The sequence below is a fragment of the Cervus elaphus genome, chromosome 11 (assembly GCF_910594005.1).
Source record: "Cervus elaphus chromosome 11, mCerEla1.1, whole genome shotgun sequence".
NCBI lineage: Eukaryota > Metazoa > Chordata > Mammalia > Artiodactyla > Cervidae > Cervus > Cervus elaphus.
The window spans coordinates 45,424,663-45,442,961 of NC_057825.1; the positions used below are offsets into that span (position 1 = coordinate 45,424,663).

The 18,299-nt window shown below is 36.7% G+C and overlaps 1 protein-coding gene across 5 annotated transcripts in view; it reads left to right on the forward strand.

The window, feature by feature from the left end:
- Positions 1–18,299, forward strand: part of USP34 (ubiquitin specific peptidase 34) — a 224,651-nt gene that overhangs the window by 52,869 nt on the left and 153,483 nt on the right. For all 5 annotated transcript variants that reach the window (XR_006343487.1, XM_043917700.1, XM_043917703.1 and 2 more), the window contains exons 4-6: positions 4,839–4,889; positions 5,048–5,197; positions 16,178–16,245. Coding sequence is in view for 4 of the 5 variants with exons in the window: in XM_043917700.1 (XP_043773635.1) it covers positions 4,839–4,889; positions 5,048–5,197; positions 16,178–16,245 (269 nt within the window). In the remaining variant the exon portion in view is untranslated. The remainder of the gene's footprint in view (positions 1–4,838; positions 4,890–5,047; positions 5,198–16,177; positions 16,246–18,299) is intronic.

Below are 18,299 nucleotides of genomic sequence, written 5' to 3' on the forward strand. Positions count from 1 at the left end.
TATTCTGTTGATTGGAGCAGTTCACAGGACAGTTCAGATCAAAGGGGTGTGAAGTAGATTCTGTATGTGAGTGGGAGGAGAGGTAAAGTTTCATTTTAAACTTTAAAGTACATTGTGTTTTTCTATACATCCAGGAATAGGTAGAGTTGTGGCCATTAACAAATCTACCACATGCCTTTTTTTTTTTTTAAGGCTGTTTTCTCCAGCTTATTTTTTCTATAACCTCCATACTGACTTCTCTTTCTTCCTTCATCTGGAAAAAAATTGTTCTTTACTGACAATGTTTTCAACACTGAATTGAGACTAAAAATATAGCCCAGGAGGTGGGTATTTTCCCTATTAGAATTCACCATAAATAAATCAGATGGTGCTCTCTCTTCTAGTATTCTTAATTGTTATTTTCCCATAGAGAAACTGGAGAAGGAAATGGCAACCCACTCCAGTGTTCTTGCCTGGAGAATCCCAGGGACAGCGGAGCCTGGTGGGCTGCCATCTACGGGGTCGCACAGAGTCGGACATGACTGAAGCGACTTAGCAGCAGCAGCAGCAGCAGCAGCAGCATAGAGAAACCTTTTAATAAATCTTCTCTATTGACATCAGATGTTTCTTAATCATTCTAAAAAATGTTAACCTTGGTCAACAAAAAGGGGATCAGTTCATGCAAAACTGCAAAATTTAGTCTTGAGAACACCACATGAATAGTGAGTGTTTTTAATGCCTTACATTGATAATTGAAAGATGCTAAAAATCATTTGGTTAGGGATGTAAATATGTGAAATTTATTCAAAATGTTTCAGAAATATTTTTTGTCCAGTTAAAAAAAGTCTCTTGATAAGAATTATAGCAATACTAAATATGTCATTTTGTTCCTAAAATCAGTTTCCTTGTCAGTATTTTTTAAAAAGTGATTTTCAAAAATTATCTCCAAGTAATAGGAATAGTCACCCTTCCCTGTACTTTTCCTTGTGCATTGAAATGCCCTATTACCATTTTTGAGGATCATTCCATGTAACTACTTGGTTGAAAGCAATGACTTTATGATCTTTAGGTAAAATTCTAATAAACACCACCCTTGGATAAAATAAAGGAGGACTTTCCTTTTACAGAATTCTATATTCTTATACAGAATTCTCATCTCTTTATATTGAATTTATATGTGCATCTTTAATATTCTGTTTATAATAGCTGTTTCCCAAGTTTCTGTTATCTTAGTGAGATGTTACCGGTATTCTCAAATTTCTAGTTTCTGTCCAATGGCCATGTTATTAAATATGTTAAGGGCCAGCTGTTTCAAAGGGTCTTTGATATAGTGTACATATATATTATAAAATTATATGTATGTGTTTCTATATACATACAAATGTCATAAAGCTAATATTTATTATGCAGTACTGTAGAGTTTACTAATGGTTTAATTCCATCTTTTATAAAGAGGTAGTTCATCTAGTCTTTTCCTCATACAGCTCTATGCATCCTTTCCTGATAAGGCCTTTTACTTTATTTATTTAAGAGGAACAAATTGACCAAGACTCTGAGAAGATGCACTGCTCCTCTGTTAGTGTTTTGACACCTTTAGAAACTTAGTAAATGTTCTTGTTGCATATAAGAGAAGACTGACTTAGAGAGGTTAAAAGTTCTGGTAGGGTTGCATAGCATATTGCTGAGAGAATTCTATAATTCAGGTCTTAATTCTTCATTGCTTCTCAAATGTTTCAGACCTAATCACTGTAACTATTGTAACTCACTGTCAGTAGTGAATAAGATGGGAACTTGGAGTCTCTCTTCCTTCTCCCTCTCTCTCTGCATCCTTCTTTCCCTCCTATAAAAGTTGAAAATATTTTGAAAGATGTAGTCATTTAAAATAAGTAGTAATAATTCTGAGGGTGAAGGAGGGGCGTGAAAGAGCCGGCTAAAAGCTAAATATTAAAAAAAAGTTAAGATCGTGGCATCCGGCCCCATTTACTTCATGGCAAATAGAGGGGGGAAAGGTGGAAGTAGTGACATATTTCCTCTTCTTTGGGCCCTAAAATCACTGCAGATGGTGACTGCAGCCGTGAAATCAGAAGACATTTGCTTCTTGGCAGGAAAGCTATGCCAAACCTAGACAGTGTGTTGAAGAGCAGAGACATTACTCTGCTGACAAAGGTCTGTGTAATCAGGGCTGTGGTCTTCCCAGTTGTCTCGTACAGTTGTGAGAGCTGGACCATGAAGAAGGCAGAGCGCTGAAGAATCGATGCCTTCAAACTGTGGCGCTGGAGAAGACTCCTGAGAGTCCCTTGGACAGCAAGGAGATCCAACCGGTCAATCCTCAGGGAAATCAACCCTGCGTACTTGTTGAAAGGACTGATGCTGAAGCTGAAACTCCAGTATTGTGGTCAGAAGATGCGAATAGCTGACTCATTGGAAAAGTCCCTGAGGCTGGGAAAGATTGAGGTCAGAAGGAGCAAAGGGCATCAGAGGATGATGAGGTGGCTGGGTGGCATCACCGACTCAGTGGACATGAACTTTGAGTAAGGGAGATGGTGAGGGACAGAGAGGCCTGGTATGCTGTAGTTCATGGGGTTGCAAAGAGTCAGACACGACTGGGCAACTGAACAACAACAATTCACAGAAAAAGTTTGTGGAGACCAGTGACATTGTTTCCCTAATCCTGAATAATATAGGTAATTCTAGCAGATGAATTACTGCTCTAATATTTTTTTCTCAGTGTGAAATGAGTATAAGATTATAGAGAGAAGAGAGATCATGCCCTCTGTTGTTGTTCAGTCACCGAGTCATGTCTGGCTCTGTGACGCCATGTACTGTAGCACACTAGGCCTCCCTGTGTTTCACCATCTCATGGAAGTTTGCCCAAGTTCATGTCCATTGAATTGGTGATGCTGTCCAACCATCTCATCCTCTGCTGCCCTATGCTCCTTTTGCCTTCAGTCTTTCCCAGCATCAGGGTTTTTTCCAACGAGTTGGGTGTTGGCATCAGGTGGTCAAAGTATTGGCCCTTAAGCTTCCGCATCAGTCCTTCCAATGAATATTCAGGGTTGATTTCCTTTAGGATTGACTGGTTTGATCTCCTTGCTGTCCAAGGGACTCTCAAGAGTCTTTTCCAACACCACAATTTAAAAGCATCAGTTCTTTGGTGCTTGGCCGCCTTCACGGTCCAGCTCTCACACTTGAACATGACTGCTTGAAAAGCTGTAGCTTTGGCTATATGGAATTTTGTTAACTTTGTTAACCCATGTTAACTCTACATAATACTTAAAATGAGATTATAACACCACCTTAGGGTAGTGGCTTTGTGTGTCCAGAGTAGAAATATGAAATGGTAAAACAGATATTTTGAGGAGCCAGAATACTTGTAACCAAGTCCATGAGTAACACTGTGCACACCAGCATAGAGTTCTGTTATGAGAATTTCTCGCTTGGTCCATGATAGGTGCTAGAAATGTTACTCCAATCTGATATTCCAGCATGGTTCATCTGGTCCATGAATTATATTTAGTAATACCACAGGAGTTCTTATATTCTGAATTTTTTTTAAGACAAAAGGTTTGTTAAGAATAACTTAAAACTTTAGCCTGGTAGTAGAGGCTTGCGAATTCTTTGGTACAGTTATTTTGATGTGTGTTTACCTCTCTGAGAACCCTTTAGATTGTTTGTCAGTGTTCTGAGAGTTTTATGCATGCCTCAGTCAGTTGTTTTCAAACTTGATTTCAGCAGTTGAACTTAAAATGGGTAACAGCAATGAATTGAACAGGTTCCTTTAGCTAACTTTTCAGCTGAAAATATCTTTCTGATTATGAAAGTAGCAGCTTCAGACTATACAAAATAGTGTTTAAAAAGCTTTGAATCTTCCAATTTCTCCATCTTTTCCTAAAAAAAATTATGAAATTAGTGCAGATTTTTTCAGGCTTTTAAAAAATTATGAAAATCAGATCATGTTTATAAATTCTATTTTTAACAAATATATTCTGTTTTTATGGATGTGTATATGGAATTCAGTTTTTTTGGATTCACCTTATTTTAACAGTATTTTAGAGATATACTTTAATCACCCTAAAAATTAGTTCCTTAAAGTATATATTATTTTCATAAATTTATGGAGTTGTATAACCGTTACCACATTTCAATTTGAGAACATTTTCATCATTCCAAAAAGATCATCTCTCATGCCATTTTGCCTTACTATTTTTGAAGGCTGCATAAGACCCTTGATGGTTATGTCACCATTTATTTAGCCATCCTATTGATGGATATTAAAGTTGTTTCTAATTTTGAGATGTTATAAATAATTGCCTTGAGCATCATTATTCATACTCTTTACTAGTTGTTTAGGATAAATAACCAAAAGATGAACTGCTAGGTCAAAGGGAACATGCATTTTAAATGTTAGGTAACTGCAACATTATCATTCAGAAAGATCATACCTTTTATTCACACCACCAGTGGATGAGATGCTTTCAGATAGTTTAAATCTTAATTTGTGGAGACACCTTGTGAAACTTTTGAGTATACCTCTAGAGAATTACAGTTTCAAAACCACTTAACTAATAAGTTAAACATGTATAAAAAACTACCCCACTTAGTTAAGGAAAGGTTTTTGTTTAAGAATGCAAAATGATGTATAGCATGTAGTATAGAACAATTTCTTTAGAGAAGAGTTAAAATATACTTTAGAATTGAATCATATTAACTTCAGTCAGAATACTACTGTTCATGAAGAGTAGTAGTTGTAAAATCTGAGTTTTTATAAAATCGGTTTTTAAAAAATTGTAGTTTTAAAAGATGGTCATGTAATAGTGTGATGCAATTTTATTTACCTTTTTTTTCTTCTTCTTAATCAGGATATATCAACCCAAGAAAGCAACATTTTAGGGGCATTCTGTGATATGAATGTAAGTGTTTACCTTTTTTCATTTTTAGATTTATGGAAATTTTTATTATTTTGTTCATACATGTCTGAGTTTGTGTCTGACCAGTATCTTTCCAGTACTGGTAATAAAATGAAAATTACCCCAGATAAGTTTTAAAATAATTTTTTTTTTTTCTTCAGGATGTAGAAGTACCATTGCATTTGCTTCGTTATGTATGTTTGTTTTGTGGGAAAAATGGCCTTTCTCTTATGAAGGACTGCTTTGAATATGGAACTCCTGAAACTTTACCATTTCTGATAGCACATGCATTTATTACAGTTGTATCTAATGTAAGTATTGTTTGAAATTGATTTTAATCTTGGGAACAAAGCGCATTATATTAATCATATGCATTTTTATGTCCAGAAAAAGGTTATGAGTGATTTTTTATGTACAATACTCTTTTTTTTTCTGGATTATACTTTGAAAAAGTTGAGTATACTTCTTTTTTTTTTTTTCAGTCTTCACTAAAGTAAAATTAGAATTTGTGTCAGTGGTTATGACTCAGTGCTTTCACTGCATGGCTTGGGTTCAATTCCTGGTCAGAGAAGTAAGATCTTACAAGCTGTGTGGCATCGCCAGAAAAAATTAATGAATTTAAGTAAAAAATGTAAATTTATCTACCTCTTTTGTTTGAAAGATAAGATGGATAGCTTTGCATAGTCTTATGCTGATTTTTAGCTTTCCTTGTCTGGAATTTTGTACTGGCAAATTTTTGACTTCTTAGGGTTTTTGGTTACTTAAATAATGGTTAGCCTAGCCCAGGACTTTATTACAGTGTGTCTGACTTCCCTCTGTATTACAGGTGAAAAGCTAACATTTCTTTTTGCCTTTGTAAAGGAGATAATTCCTTTGTATGTTAATGTCAGTTACTGTGAAGCACAGTATATGCGGAAACAAATATTTTTTATTGTCTGTATATTAAAATTTAACCTGAAATAACCTTTTATTCTGGACATCATTTTAAAAAATGGTACAGTGAAACTTAAATCTAACTTTGCCAAAGCCAGAATTCTTGTGTTAACTGAGTCACCTTAAGTAATAACTACTGTGAAATATTTCAAGTGTGTATGTAAAATAAAAATACAAGGTGAAAAAAAGACCCAACAAAATAACTTTGTTTCATTGTTTCCAGTGTAGAAATAAACTGGAAAGGACACTGACTTTCTAAAATTTTTTGAATACCTGGATTTCCATAATTGAATTATTTTTAGCCCCCAGATTCCTTGGTTCCTTGGATAGGTTGAAAATACTACCTGTAATGGCAATGTAGCTTTGTAGGTTAGGAATATACGCTTTGAATTCATAGTTGGCATTTGGATTAACAATTGTGTTTGAATTCTGAATCTGAGCTTCAATTTTTTAGTTTGTAGAATGGGAATGATAAGTATGGTGATCTGCCTTTAAAGATGGTAGTGAGGTTTTAAGATAGATCTTAAATTCTTATTAGTAGTACTTGACAAATAGTAAGTACTTAGTGACTGATAGCTGTTATTTATTATAGCTGTTATTAACACTTAATTCTGTTAGTCTGATTGACTTTGTTTGAAAGGAAGTTCTATTCAGTTTGGCTTCCTTTGATAGAAAAAGGAAAAAATAAATTTTTGAGTGAATCCTGTGTTGACATTTTAATTTTAAGCTGTAATAAATTTAGACAAGGTATATAACTGAGTTTGAAATTGAAAATTCACACAATAATTTATTAACAATTTTTCTTAGAAATATTACCTGAGTTAAATTTATTTCTTGAATTAATTTTACCAATTCTTGGTTAAAGTCTGTTACAGAAGCCTCATTAAAGACTAATTTATTATTCTCTCTTGAAAAGGAATCACTTACTAGAGAAAAAATTTGGATTCTGTTTCAGTTTTCTGTTCCCAGCCTGTTTGTGACTGCTAACTATGGGCTGTTGTCAATTTGCATAATGTTATCTTGTAGCTCAACTGAGACCATTAAACCAAAGTTAAAATTAGTCATACTGTTTTAATTAATAATATAATTGTTTGGATACTAAAATGATGTCTTTTTTTTTTTTCTGAAAGTATAACATAATGTACTTTCCAACCAAAGATTTTATAACTTGATTGGGTAACGATCATTTGGCACTGTTTCCTCATAAAAAAATATTTTTTGATTTTTCCCTTTTTATTCTGTTTTTCCAAATACAGTTAATACTTTGGTGCAATTAAGAGCTTAAATTGCTGGGTTTTTTTGGTAATTAAGTTTTCTGCAGACCCTGTAGTTAATTTTTTTCAGTGTTTGGACATTTAAAGCAGTATGAGTTTTGGCATGATTTCTGACCTATCTTGGGGTTTTGACCACTCTGTCTGAAGTTTGTATGAAAGCACTTAGTGATCAGTTTAAGCAATTGAAATAGACATCCCTTTTTAGGCCTTTAAATTTCAGGATTTTCTAGTCACATACAAATTGATTGAGAGCAGAGTAGTTTTCCTTTAGTGGAACATTGCAAATTATAAACCTGGTGGTTTCTTTATGTCTCATTATTTATTTATTTTTGGCTGCACTAACAGGAAAGAAAAAAGACCTATATTATATGATTAATAGTGTATGGAATTTGATTCTTGTAATGTTTTGCATTATAGTAGTATTAGAGAATGTAGATTTTACAGAGAAATAATTCTGGGCTTGAATTGTAGTTCTGTTGTACTATCTTTTTGGTGTTGTTTGCTTAATATTACTTAATGCTTTTTATTTATTTTAAAAATTTATTTACTTTTTATTTCTTGGCTGTGTTGGGTCTTTGTTGCTGTGTGGGCTTTTCTTTAGCTGTGGCGAGTGGAGGCTACTCTTCAGTTGCAGTTCCCATGCTTCTCATTGCAGTGGTTTCTCTTGGCACACGGGCTCAGTTGCTCCACAGCATGTGGGATCTTCCTGGACTCAGGATCGAACCTGTGTCTCATGCATTGACAGGCGGATTCTTTACCACTGAGCCACCAGGGAAGCCCACTTTTTATTGATGTACTATCTAATTTTGATTACATTGTAAACTTCACTTTTTTCACCTATCAGAATGAGAATATTAAGGTATCAGCAAATGGTAGCTCTTTCTATTAAAAATTTCTTTCCAATGTTGACATTTTTCCCTTGTCATTTTTATTTACATTTTTATTCGTTGATGTCTTTATCTGCAAATAAATGGTATCGCTGTACCTATTTACATTTTCACCATCTCTAATGTGCATAATTGAATGTGCTTTAAAAATATTTGAAATACACGTTCAAACAGAAGAGTGCACAGAACAAGGTTTATGATTTATCAAAGTGAATACCCCTTCTAAATCACTACCCTTCTAACCACTACTGTGCCAAGAAACAAAACACTGTTAACTCCCCAGAAGCCTCCTTTATGATTCCTCTAAGTCACTATCCCATCTCTTTGCCCTTAAAGGTAAACACAATTCATATTTTTATTTCTTGCTTTTCTTTCCTGTTTTATTACTTAAGCTTATAGCCTTAAATACTGTAATTTAGTTTTGTCGCTTGTTAACCATGTATGGTTAACCATGATTGCCGGGAGAAATACCAGTAACCTCAGATACGCAGATGACACCACCCTTATGGCAGAAAGTGAAGAAGAACTAAAGAGCCTGTTGATGAAAGTGAAAGAGGAGAGTGAAAAAGTTGGCTTAAAACTCAACACTCAGAAGACTAAGATCATGGCATCTGGTTCCATGACTTCATGGCAAATAGATGGGGAAACAATGGAAATAGTGACAGACTTTATTTTTGAGGGCTCCAAAATCAGTGCAGATGGTGACTGCAGCCATAAAATTAAAAGACGCCTGCTCCTTGGAAGAAAAGCTATGACCAACCTAGATAGCATATTAAAAAGCAGAGATATTACTTTGCTGACAAAGGTCTGACTAGTCAAGGCTTTGGTTTTTCCAGTAGTGTAATGTATGGATGACTTGTAGTCATGTAAGGGCTTCTCTTGTGACTCAGCTGGTAAAGAATTCTCCTGCAATGCGGGAGAGCTGGGTTTGATCCCTGGGTTGGGATGATCCCCTGGAGAAGGGAAGGGCTATCCACTCCAGAATTCTGGCCTGGAGAATTCCGTGGACTTTATAGTCCATGGGGTTGTAAAGAGTTAGACATGACTGAGCGACTTTCACGTCACTTCATGTATGGATGAGAGAGTTGGACTATAAAGAAAGCTGAGTGCCAAAGAATTGATGCTTTTGAACTGTGGTGTTGGAGAAGACTCTTGCGAGTCCCTTGGACTGCAAAGAAATCAAACCGGTCAATCCTAAAGGAAATCAGTACTGAATATTCATTGGAAGGACCGATGCTGAAGCTGAAACTCCAATACTTTGGTCACCTGGTGTGAAGAACTGACTCATTTGAAAAGACCCTGGTGCTGGGAAAAATTGTAGGCAGAGGATGAGATGGTTGGTTGGCATCACTGACTCAATGGACATGAGTTTGATCAAGCTCTGGGAGTTGGTGATGGACAGGGAAGCCTGATGTGCTGCAGTCCATGGGGTCACAAAGAGTCGGGCTTAACTGAGTGGCTGAACTGAACCGAACCATGTATGTGAAATCACACATAATGCATCATGTATGGCTAGTTTTATTTAAAATTGAGATTGCATGTAGATGAAGTAGCTCAATTTCATTGTTGTATAATACTCCTTTAAAATACACTTCCATTGATCTGTTTTACTGGTGTTGGACATTTAGATTATTCAGAGTTATGTGGTGTCAGCAACCTCTTTCATGTCTTTTGGTGCATATGTGCATGTGTTTTATTTTGATATATATCTAGTAGTGGAATTTGTTGCTGACAAGTTATGCATAAAATCCCTTACACATTAATGTTAAGGTTTCCCTAAGTGATTGTATTAGTTTATACTCCTACCAGGAATGAGGTTTCCCATTGCTCCATATCCAAGCAAACATCTAGTGTTCTTACTCCTGATGGATGAATAGTGGTATCTCATTATGGTCTCCTTTTGTATTTTTAAATGACTAAAGAAATTGAACCCAATTTCATGGGCGATTAACCATTTGAATATTTTTTGAGAAGTGTCAGTTCAGGTTTATTAAATTCATTTAAAAAATCAAATTGTTTGCCTTTTCTTTACTGATATATGGAGATTCCTTATATGTTTTTTATACAAGTCTTTTGCCTGACATCCATGGATTACTAATACCTTCTTCAGCTCTGGTTTTGCTTTCCGTTCTCTTGTATCTTTTAAAGATGATTATTTTTAATATAACTGGCTCAGTGGTAAAGAGTTCATCTGTAATGAAGGAGATGCAGCAGTAGTAGTGGATTTGATCCCTAGACTGAGAAGATCCCCCAGAGAAGGAAATGGCAACCCATTTCTTGCCTGAGAAATCCCATGGACAGGAGCCTGGGGGGTACAGTCCATGGGGTTGCAAAGAGTCAGATACAAGTTAGCAACTGAAACAACAACAAATAGTTGATTTATAATATTATGCTAGTTTTAGGTATACAGCTTCATTTTCACTATAGGTTAGTACAAGATCCTGAACATTGTCCCATGTGCTATACAGTAAATCCTTGTTTATTTAAAAAAATTTTTGCTTATTGATATTTTTGGGTGTGCCGGGTCTTCGTTGTTGCATGCATTTTTCTGCAGTTGCAGTGAGTTGGGCCTGGCTTCTCGTTGTGGTGTGTTCTCACAGGCTCTAGGGTGAGTGCGCTGCAGTGGAACATGGGCTCAGTAGTTGTGACACAAGGGCTTGCTTATTTGCTCTCCAGCATGTGGGATCTTCCTAGACCAGAGATCTAGGAAGAAGATCTGCCTGCACTGGCAGGCAGATTCTTTACCACAGAGCCACCAGGGAAGCCCTTATTGTTTATAAGCCCTTATTTATATCTAAGGTGTGGTATGTATCTGTTAATCTCATTGCTGTAGTTCAGTTGCTCAGTCGTGTCTGACTGTTTGTGACCCCGTGGACAGCAGCACGCCAGCCTTCCCTGTCCTTCACTGTGTCCCAAAGTTTGCTCAAATTCATGTCCATTCTTTGGTGCTCAGACTTTCTTATGGTCCAACTCTCACATCTGTACATGACTCCTGGAAAGGCCATAGCTTTGACTATGCAAACCATTGTCAGCAAAGTGATATCTTTGCTTTTTAATATGCTGTCTAGGTTTGTCATAGGTTTCCTTCCAAGGAGGAAGCATCTTTTAATTTCATGGCTGCAGTCAGAGTCTGCAGTGATTTGGAGCCCCCAAATATAAAAGTCTGTCACTGCTTTCACAGTTTCCCTTTCTATTTGCATGAAGTGATGGGACCAGATGCCATGATCTTAGTTTTTTAAATGTTGAGTTTTAAGCCAGCTTTTTCACTCTCCTCTTTCACCTTGATCCAGAGGCTCTTTAGTTCCTCCTCACAGTCTGCCATTAGGGTGGTATCATTTGTGTATCTGAGGATGTTGGTACTTCTGGCAATCTTCATTCCAGCTTGTGATTCATCCAGCCTGACATTTTGCATGATGTATTCTGCATAGAAGTTGCATAAACAGAGAGACAATATATAGCGTTTTTGTACTCCTTTCCTAATTTTCAACCAGTCAGTTGTTCCATGTAGGATTCTAACTATTGTTTCTTGACCCACATACAGATTTCTCAGGAAACAGATAATGTTGTCTGGTATTCCTCTCTCTTAAAGAACTTTCCACAGTTTGTTGTGATCCACGTAGTCAATGAAGCTGAAGTAGATGTTAATCTCATACTCCCAATTTATCCCTCCCTCTCACCTTTCCCTTTGGTAACCGGAAGGGTTCTGTTTTGTACAGAAGTTGATTTGTATTATTTTTTTGGATTCCATATGAGTGATATAGAATTTGTCTATCTCTGCCTGACTTTCTTCACTATGTATGATAATATCTGGGTCCATTCCCATGTTGCTGCAAATGGCAAGTTTTTTTTTTTTTTTTTAATGGTTTAATAATGTTCTATCATACACACACACACACCCCCCCACCCACCCACCCCACTTAATGGATCATAGTCTTGTGGTAAAGGGGCTTGTGTAAATCAAGTTACGAGCCACACTGTGTAGGGCCACCCAGGATGGATGGATCGTAGTGAAGAGTTCAAAGAAAATGTGGTCCATTGGAGGAGGAAATGGGAATCCATTTCAGTATTCTTGCCTGGAGAACCCCATGAACAGTACGAAAAGGCAAAAAGATATGACACCGGAACCTGAGCCCCCTAGTTTAGAATGTCCAATGTGCTACTGGGGAAGAGCGAAGGACAATAAACCAGAGTTCAGAAAGAATGAAGGGGTTAGATCAAAGCAGAAATAATGCTCAGTTGTGGATGCGTCTGGTGGTGAAAGTAAAGTCTGATGCCATAAAGAAGTGTGTTGCATAGGAACTTGGAATATTAGGTCCTTGAATTAAGGTAAACTGGATGTGGTCAAGGAGGAATTGGCAAGATCGAACATTGACATCTTAGGAATTAGTGAACTGAAATGGATGGGAATGGTCAAATTTATTCAAATGACCATTGTATCTACTGCTGTAGGTAAGAATCTGTTGAAAAAAATGGAATAACCCTCATAGTCAATAAGAGTCCAAAATGCAGTACTTGGTTGCAGTCTCAAAAATGACAGAGTGGTCTCAATTTGTTTCAAAGGCAAACCATTCAACATCACAGGAATCAAGTCTGTGCCACAACTACTGATGCTGAAGAAATTGAAGTTGACTGGTTCTGTGAAAGACCTACAATACCTTTTGGAACACACACCAAAAAAAGGTGTCCTTTTTATCATAGGGATTAGGAAGTAGGATTAAAAGTAGGAAGTCAGGAGTTTTAACAGGCAAGTTTGGCCTTGGAGTACAAAATGAACAGCACAGAGTCTGAGTTTTTGTCAAGAGAACATGCTGGTCATAGCAAAAACCCTTTTCCAACAACCCAAGAGACTCTACACAAGGGCATCACCAGGTGGTCAGTACTGAAATTAGATTGATTATGTTATTTGCAGCCAAAGACGGAGAAGCTCAGTACAGTCAGCAAACACAAGACCTGGAGCTGACTGTGGCTCAGATCATGGATTCCTTATAAAATTCAGGCTTAAATTGAAGAGAGTAGGGAAAATCCCTAGATTGTTGAGGTATGACCTAACTCAAATTCTTTATGATTATATAGTTGAGGTGACAAATAGATTGAAGGGAGTAGATGTGATAGAGTGCCTGAAGAACTATGGATGGAGGTTTGCAACATTGTACAGCAGGCAGTGACCAAAACCATCCCAAAGAAAAAGAAATGCAGGAATGCTGTTTGTCTGTTTGAGGAGGCTTTACAAATGGCTTAGGAAAGAGAAGCCAAAAGCAAGGGAGAAAGGGAAAGATACACCCAACTGAATGTAGGGTTCCAGAGAATGGCAAGAAGAGATGAGAAGGCCTTTTTAAATGAACAATCCAAGGAAAGAGAGGAAAGCAATTAGGTGGGAAAACTAGAGATCACTTCAAGAAAATTAGAGAGATCAAGGATGCATTTCATGCAAGGATGGGCCTGATAAAGGACAGAAATGGTAAAGACCTATCAGAAGCAGAAGCGATAAAGAGGAGGAGGCAAGAATACATAGAACTATGCAAGAAGTCTTAATCACCTGGATAACGATGATGGTTTGGCCACTCACTTAGAGCCAGACATCCTGGAGAGAGAGATCAAGTGGGCCTGAGGACGCATTACTATGAATAAAGTTAGTGGGGGTGACAGATTGCAGCTGAGCTATTTCAGATCCTAAGTGATTGTGTTAAAGTGCTGTGATCAAAGGAATTCCAGAAAAATACTACTTTTGCTTCATTGATTACGCTACAGCTTTTGACTTGTGGATCACAACAAACTGTGGAAAAGTCTTAGAGATAGGAATAACAGACCACATTACCTTTCTCCTGAGAAACCTGTATGAGAGTCAAGAAGCAACAGGACATGGAACAAAGGACTGGTTCAGAATTGGGAAAGGAATATGAAAAGGCTGTATATTGTCACTGTGTTTATTTAATTTCTGTGCAAAGTACATTATACTAAATGCTGGGCTGGATGAATGACAAGCTCAAATCAAGATTGCCAGGAGAAATATCAACAGTCTCAATATGCAGATACCATTCTAATGTAAGAAAGTGAAGAGTAACTGAAGAGCTTCTTGATGAAGGTGCAAGAGAAGAATGAAAAAGTTGGGTTAAAATTCGATTGTAAAAAATCTAAGATCATGATACCTGGTCCCATCACTTCATGGCAAATAGAAGGGGAAAAAGTGGAAGTGGAAACAAATTTTATCTTCTTGGGCTCCCGAATCACTGTGGCTGGTGACTAGTCCCATGAAATTGAAAGATGCTTGCTCCTTGGAAGGAAGGCTATGACAAACCTAGAGAGTGTATTAAAGAGCAGATATATCACTTTGCCGACAAAGGTTTGCATAGTCAAATATATGGTTTTTCCAGTAGTCTCCAGGTGTGAGAGTTGGACAGGAAAGAAGGCTGAGCACTGAAGAATTGATGCTTTCAAATTGTGGTGATGGAGAAGACCTTGGACAGCAAAAGATCAAACCAGTCAATCCTAAAGGAGATCAACCCTGAATTTTCATTGGAAGGACTGATGCTGAAGCTGAAGCTCCAGTACTTTGGCCATCTGATGTGAAGAGCTGACTCTTTGGAAAAGTCCCTGATACTGGGACAGATTTAAGGCAAAATGAGAAGGATATGGCAAAGGATAGCCTCATCAACTCAGTGGACATGAATTTGAGGAAACTCTGGGAGATAGTGGAGGATAGGGGAGCCTGGCGTGCTGCAATTCATGAGGTCACAAAGAGTTGCACTTAGCAACTGAACAACAGCAACAAATGTGTATACCGTATTTTCTTTCTTCATTCATCTGTCGATGGACATTTAGATTACTTCTGTGTCTTCACTATTGTGAATAGTGTTCTTATGAACATTGGGGATGGATGTTTCTTTTTGAATTAGAGTTTTTTTTTTCTTTCTTTTTAGAATATATGCCTAGAAGTGGGATTGCTGGATCATATGGTAACTCTATTTTTAGTTTTTATCAGAATCTCTAGACTTTTTTGTTGTGGCTTCACTAATTTACATTGCCACCTATGCTGCAGGAAGGTTCCCTTTTCTCTCTATCCTCTCCAGCATTTGTTATCTGTAGTCTTTTTGATGATGGCCATTCTGAATTATGTGAGGTGATAGCTCATTGTAATTTTGATTTTCAGTAAGGATTGCCTTTAATCTTAATGGAGTATAATGTATAAGAAATTTTTTCTTATGGTTAATATTTTCATTAATGGTTAAAAAAGTCTTATTCTCAGGTTATGAAGATATTTTTCCATTTTCTGGAAGTTTTGTTGTGTTACTTTGTCATTTTGACCTGTAATTCCATGGTAATTGACTGTGTGTGGTGTATGTGAGGGATTAGGATTCATTTTCTTTTTCATATAGACAACTGCTGGTCCTGTCACTATTTGTAGCGAAGACAGTTCTTTCCTCTTTGTTTTGCAGCATCATTTTGTCATAAATCAAGTATCTTTATGTGTCTTCTTGAGCATGGTCTCAGATTTCTATTATGTTCCATTTGTCTATTTGATTAGTCTTGTGCTGTTTTTCATACTATCTTAATTTTTGCTTTTTAAGAAGTCTTGTTATGCGGTAAAGCAAGTTTTACCTCCTTGTCATTTAAAAAAAACAATTTAAGATGTAATTGACATTTAGGGCTTTCCAGGTGGCTCAGTGGTTAATAATCCATCTGCCAACACAGGAGACATGGGTTTGATCCCTGGTCGAGGAACTAAGATGCCACATGCCATGGGGAAACTCATCTGCACTCTACAACCACTGAGCCTGTGTGCCACAACTAGAGAGAAGCTGGAGTGCCACAACGAAGACCCAACATAGCCTAATAAATAAATACATACATAATTTAAAAAACCAAGATGATTTATGAAAAAATTATATAGTTATATTGTATTTGGGTTGCTACCATGCAAAGAGGTATAGAATAGCAGGTAGTAAGATACTTCTTGGATTGATGGTTCTCCCTTTTTATCAAGATGCTGATGGTAATTCTTCAGGTTGATTTTAGGTATATGTATTAGAAATATATAGGTTAAACTACTTGTATGTATTCAGTCATATTTCTTAGTTTATCCTTTACAAAATAGATATTTAGGTTTTAGATGTAGCAAAATACTAAATGTTCTTGTTCTTAAAGACATGTACTTCACATATTCATTATACATTAATATTGCTTTTATGTTTCTTTATAGATTAGAATATGGCTGCATATCCCTGCTGTCATGCAGCACATTATTCCTTTTAGGACATATGTTATCAGGTAAGTTTATAAAACTTTTCTCCCCTTGTTGTCAATATAGTAGTGTTTAAACTGTTCATATAATAGTACAGAATTATATTGTTTGAAAGTCCTTTGTATTCACATTGTCCAGAGAAAGTTTTAATTGAAAATTTATATTTTTTAATGAGCATATGTATTTTTATATTTAATGTTTACTTTTAAGCAATTCATGTTGGAATTTTTTTTCAATGAGTATAAAGAATGAGAGATTTAACAGTGGTTGCATGATATTCTGCTATATTCAGTAAGCAAATATATACTAAGTTTTATAGGCACAGGGAATATAGCAGAGAAGAAAAATTACCTCCTTTTGTGTAGTCTGTGTACACAGTAAAAATAATAGAGTCCATTAGAAAGTCATGAGTACCAGCTATTAAAAAGAATGCATTTGAATCAGTTCTAATGAGGTGGATGAAACTGGAGCCTATTATACAGAGTGAAGTAAGTCAGAAAAACACTGATACTGTATATTAACGCATATATATGGAATTTAGAAAGATGGTAACGAAGACCCTATATGTGAGACAGCAAAAGAGACACAGATGTAAAGTACAGTCTTTTGGACTCTGTGGGAGAAGGCGAGGGTGGGATGACTTGAGAGAATAGCATTGAAACATGTATATTACCATATGTGAAACAGGTCGCCAGCCCAAGTTCGATGCATGAGACAGGGTGCTCAGGGCTGGTGCACTGGGATGACCCTGAGGGATGAGGTGGGGAGGGAGGTGGGAGGGGGGTTCAGGATGGGGAACACATGTATACCCATGGCTGATTCATGTTAATGTATGGCAAAGACCACTACAATATTGTAAAGTAATTAGTCTCCAATTAAAATAAATAAATTAAAAAATAAAAAAGAAATTCATGAGTACTACAGAGAAAAATAATGGCAAGGGTGGGTTGAGAGTTCTAGAAGGTGGGTCACGATTAGTAACTGTGGGTATGGAGAAGGTCTCATTGAGGAGCAAGTGATACTTGTGTTTTCTAAGTCTCAACCTATGAAGGAAACCTACGACGAAGATAGAGAAGAATTGTATTGTTTAAATGTAGGGTGTAAGCTGTTGGTGTTCTCAGATTGTGTTTCTTGATAATATTTAAGAGTTCTTTATAATTTTTCTTATTCTTGCATTTGCAAAAATTTAGTGCTTACTATTTTCCAGTTACTATCTAAGTTATTGGAGAAAGTATCAGGAAAAGAATCAGATAATGCTGAATCCTGTGCAAGTAAAGATATAAGGTGATAGAGAATATGAGGCCTTTCAGAAAGGTGACATCTGAAGAACATGAATCTGCTCATCAGATATTAATTAGAAGGACATATTTCAGGTAGAAGGAACATAAAGGCATAGGCTTTGAAGTTGGAAGGAATATGACATTAAAAAACTAGACGTAGATTGACAGAGAATAATGTACAGGGAAGTTCGATTATGATATGATTGATAAATTATTTAGGACCTTCAAGCTGTTGCAAGGAATTTGAATTTACTTTTAGCAGTGGGGTCTATTGAAGGGCTTTAAGTGGATGAATCCTGATGGTTTTGTTTTTTTTTTTAATAGCTTAGTTTTCTAAAAAGATTTGGTTATTTTGTTTATGGCTGTGCTGGGTCTTCACTGAGTCAGGCCCGTGGGCTCTGTCCAGCGGCGGAGAGGAGGGGCTTCTCTTGTGGCAGAGCGCAGGCTCCAGGTGCACAGGCTTCAATAGTTGTGGCACACGGGACTCAGTTGCCCTGCGGCATGGGATCGTCCTGGACCAGGGACTGAAAGTGTGTCCATTGCATTGGCAGATGAGTTCTTAACCACTGGATCACCAGGGAAGCCCTCATAGTGGTTTTTAAAAGATCAGGTTGGCCTTTCAGTAGCTTGGAAATTGCCTCATAAATTATAGGAGGGTTGAAGGAGAAGCTGGGAGACCGACTGAAAATGCAGTAGTCCTGGAAAGAAGTTACAGATACTTGTACAAGGATTGTTGATAAGCAGTAAACTTGTACAAGGTTCTTGTTATATTTTGCAGATTCATTGGATATAGTTGAGAA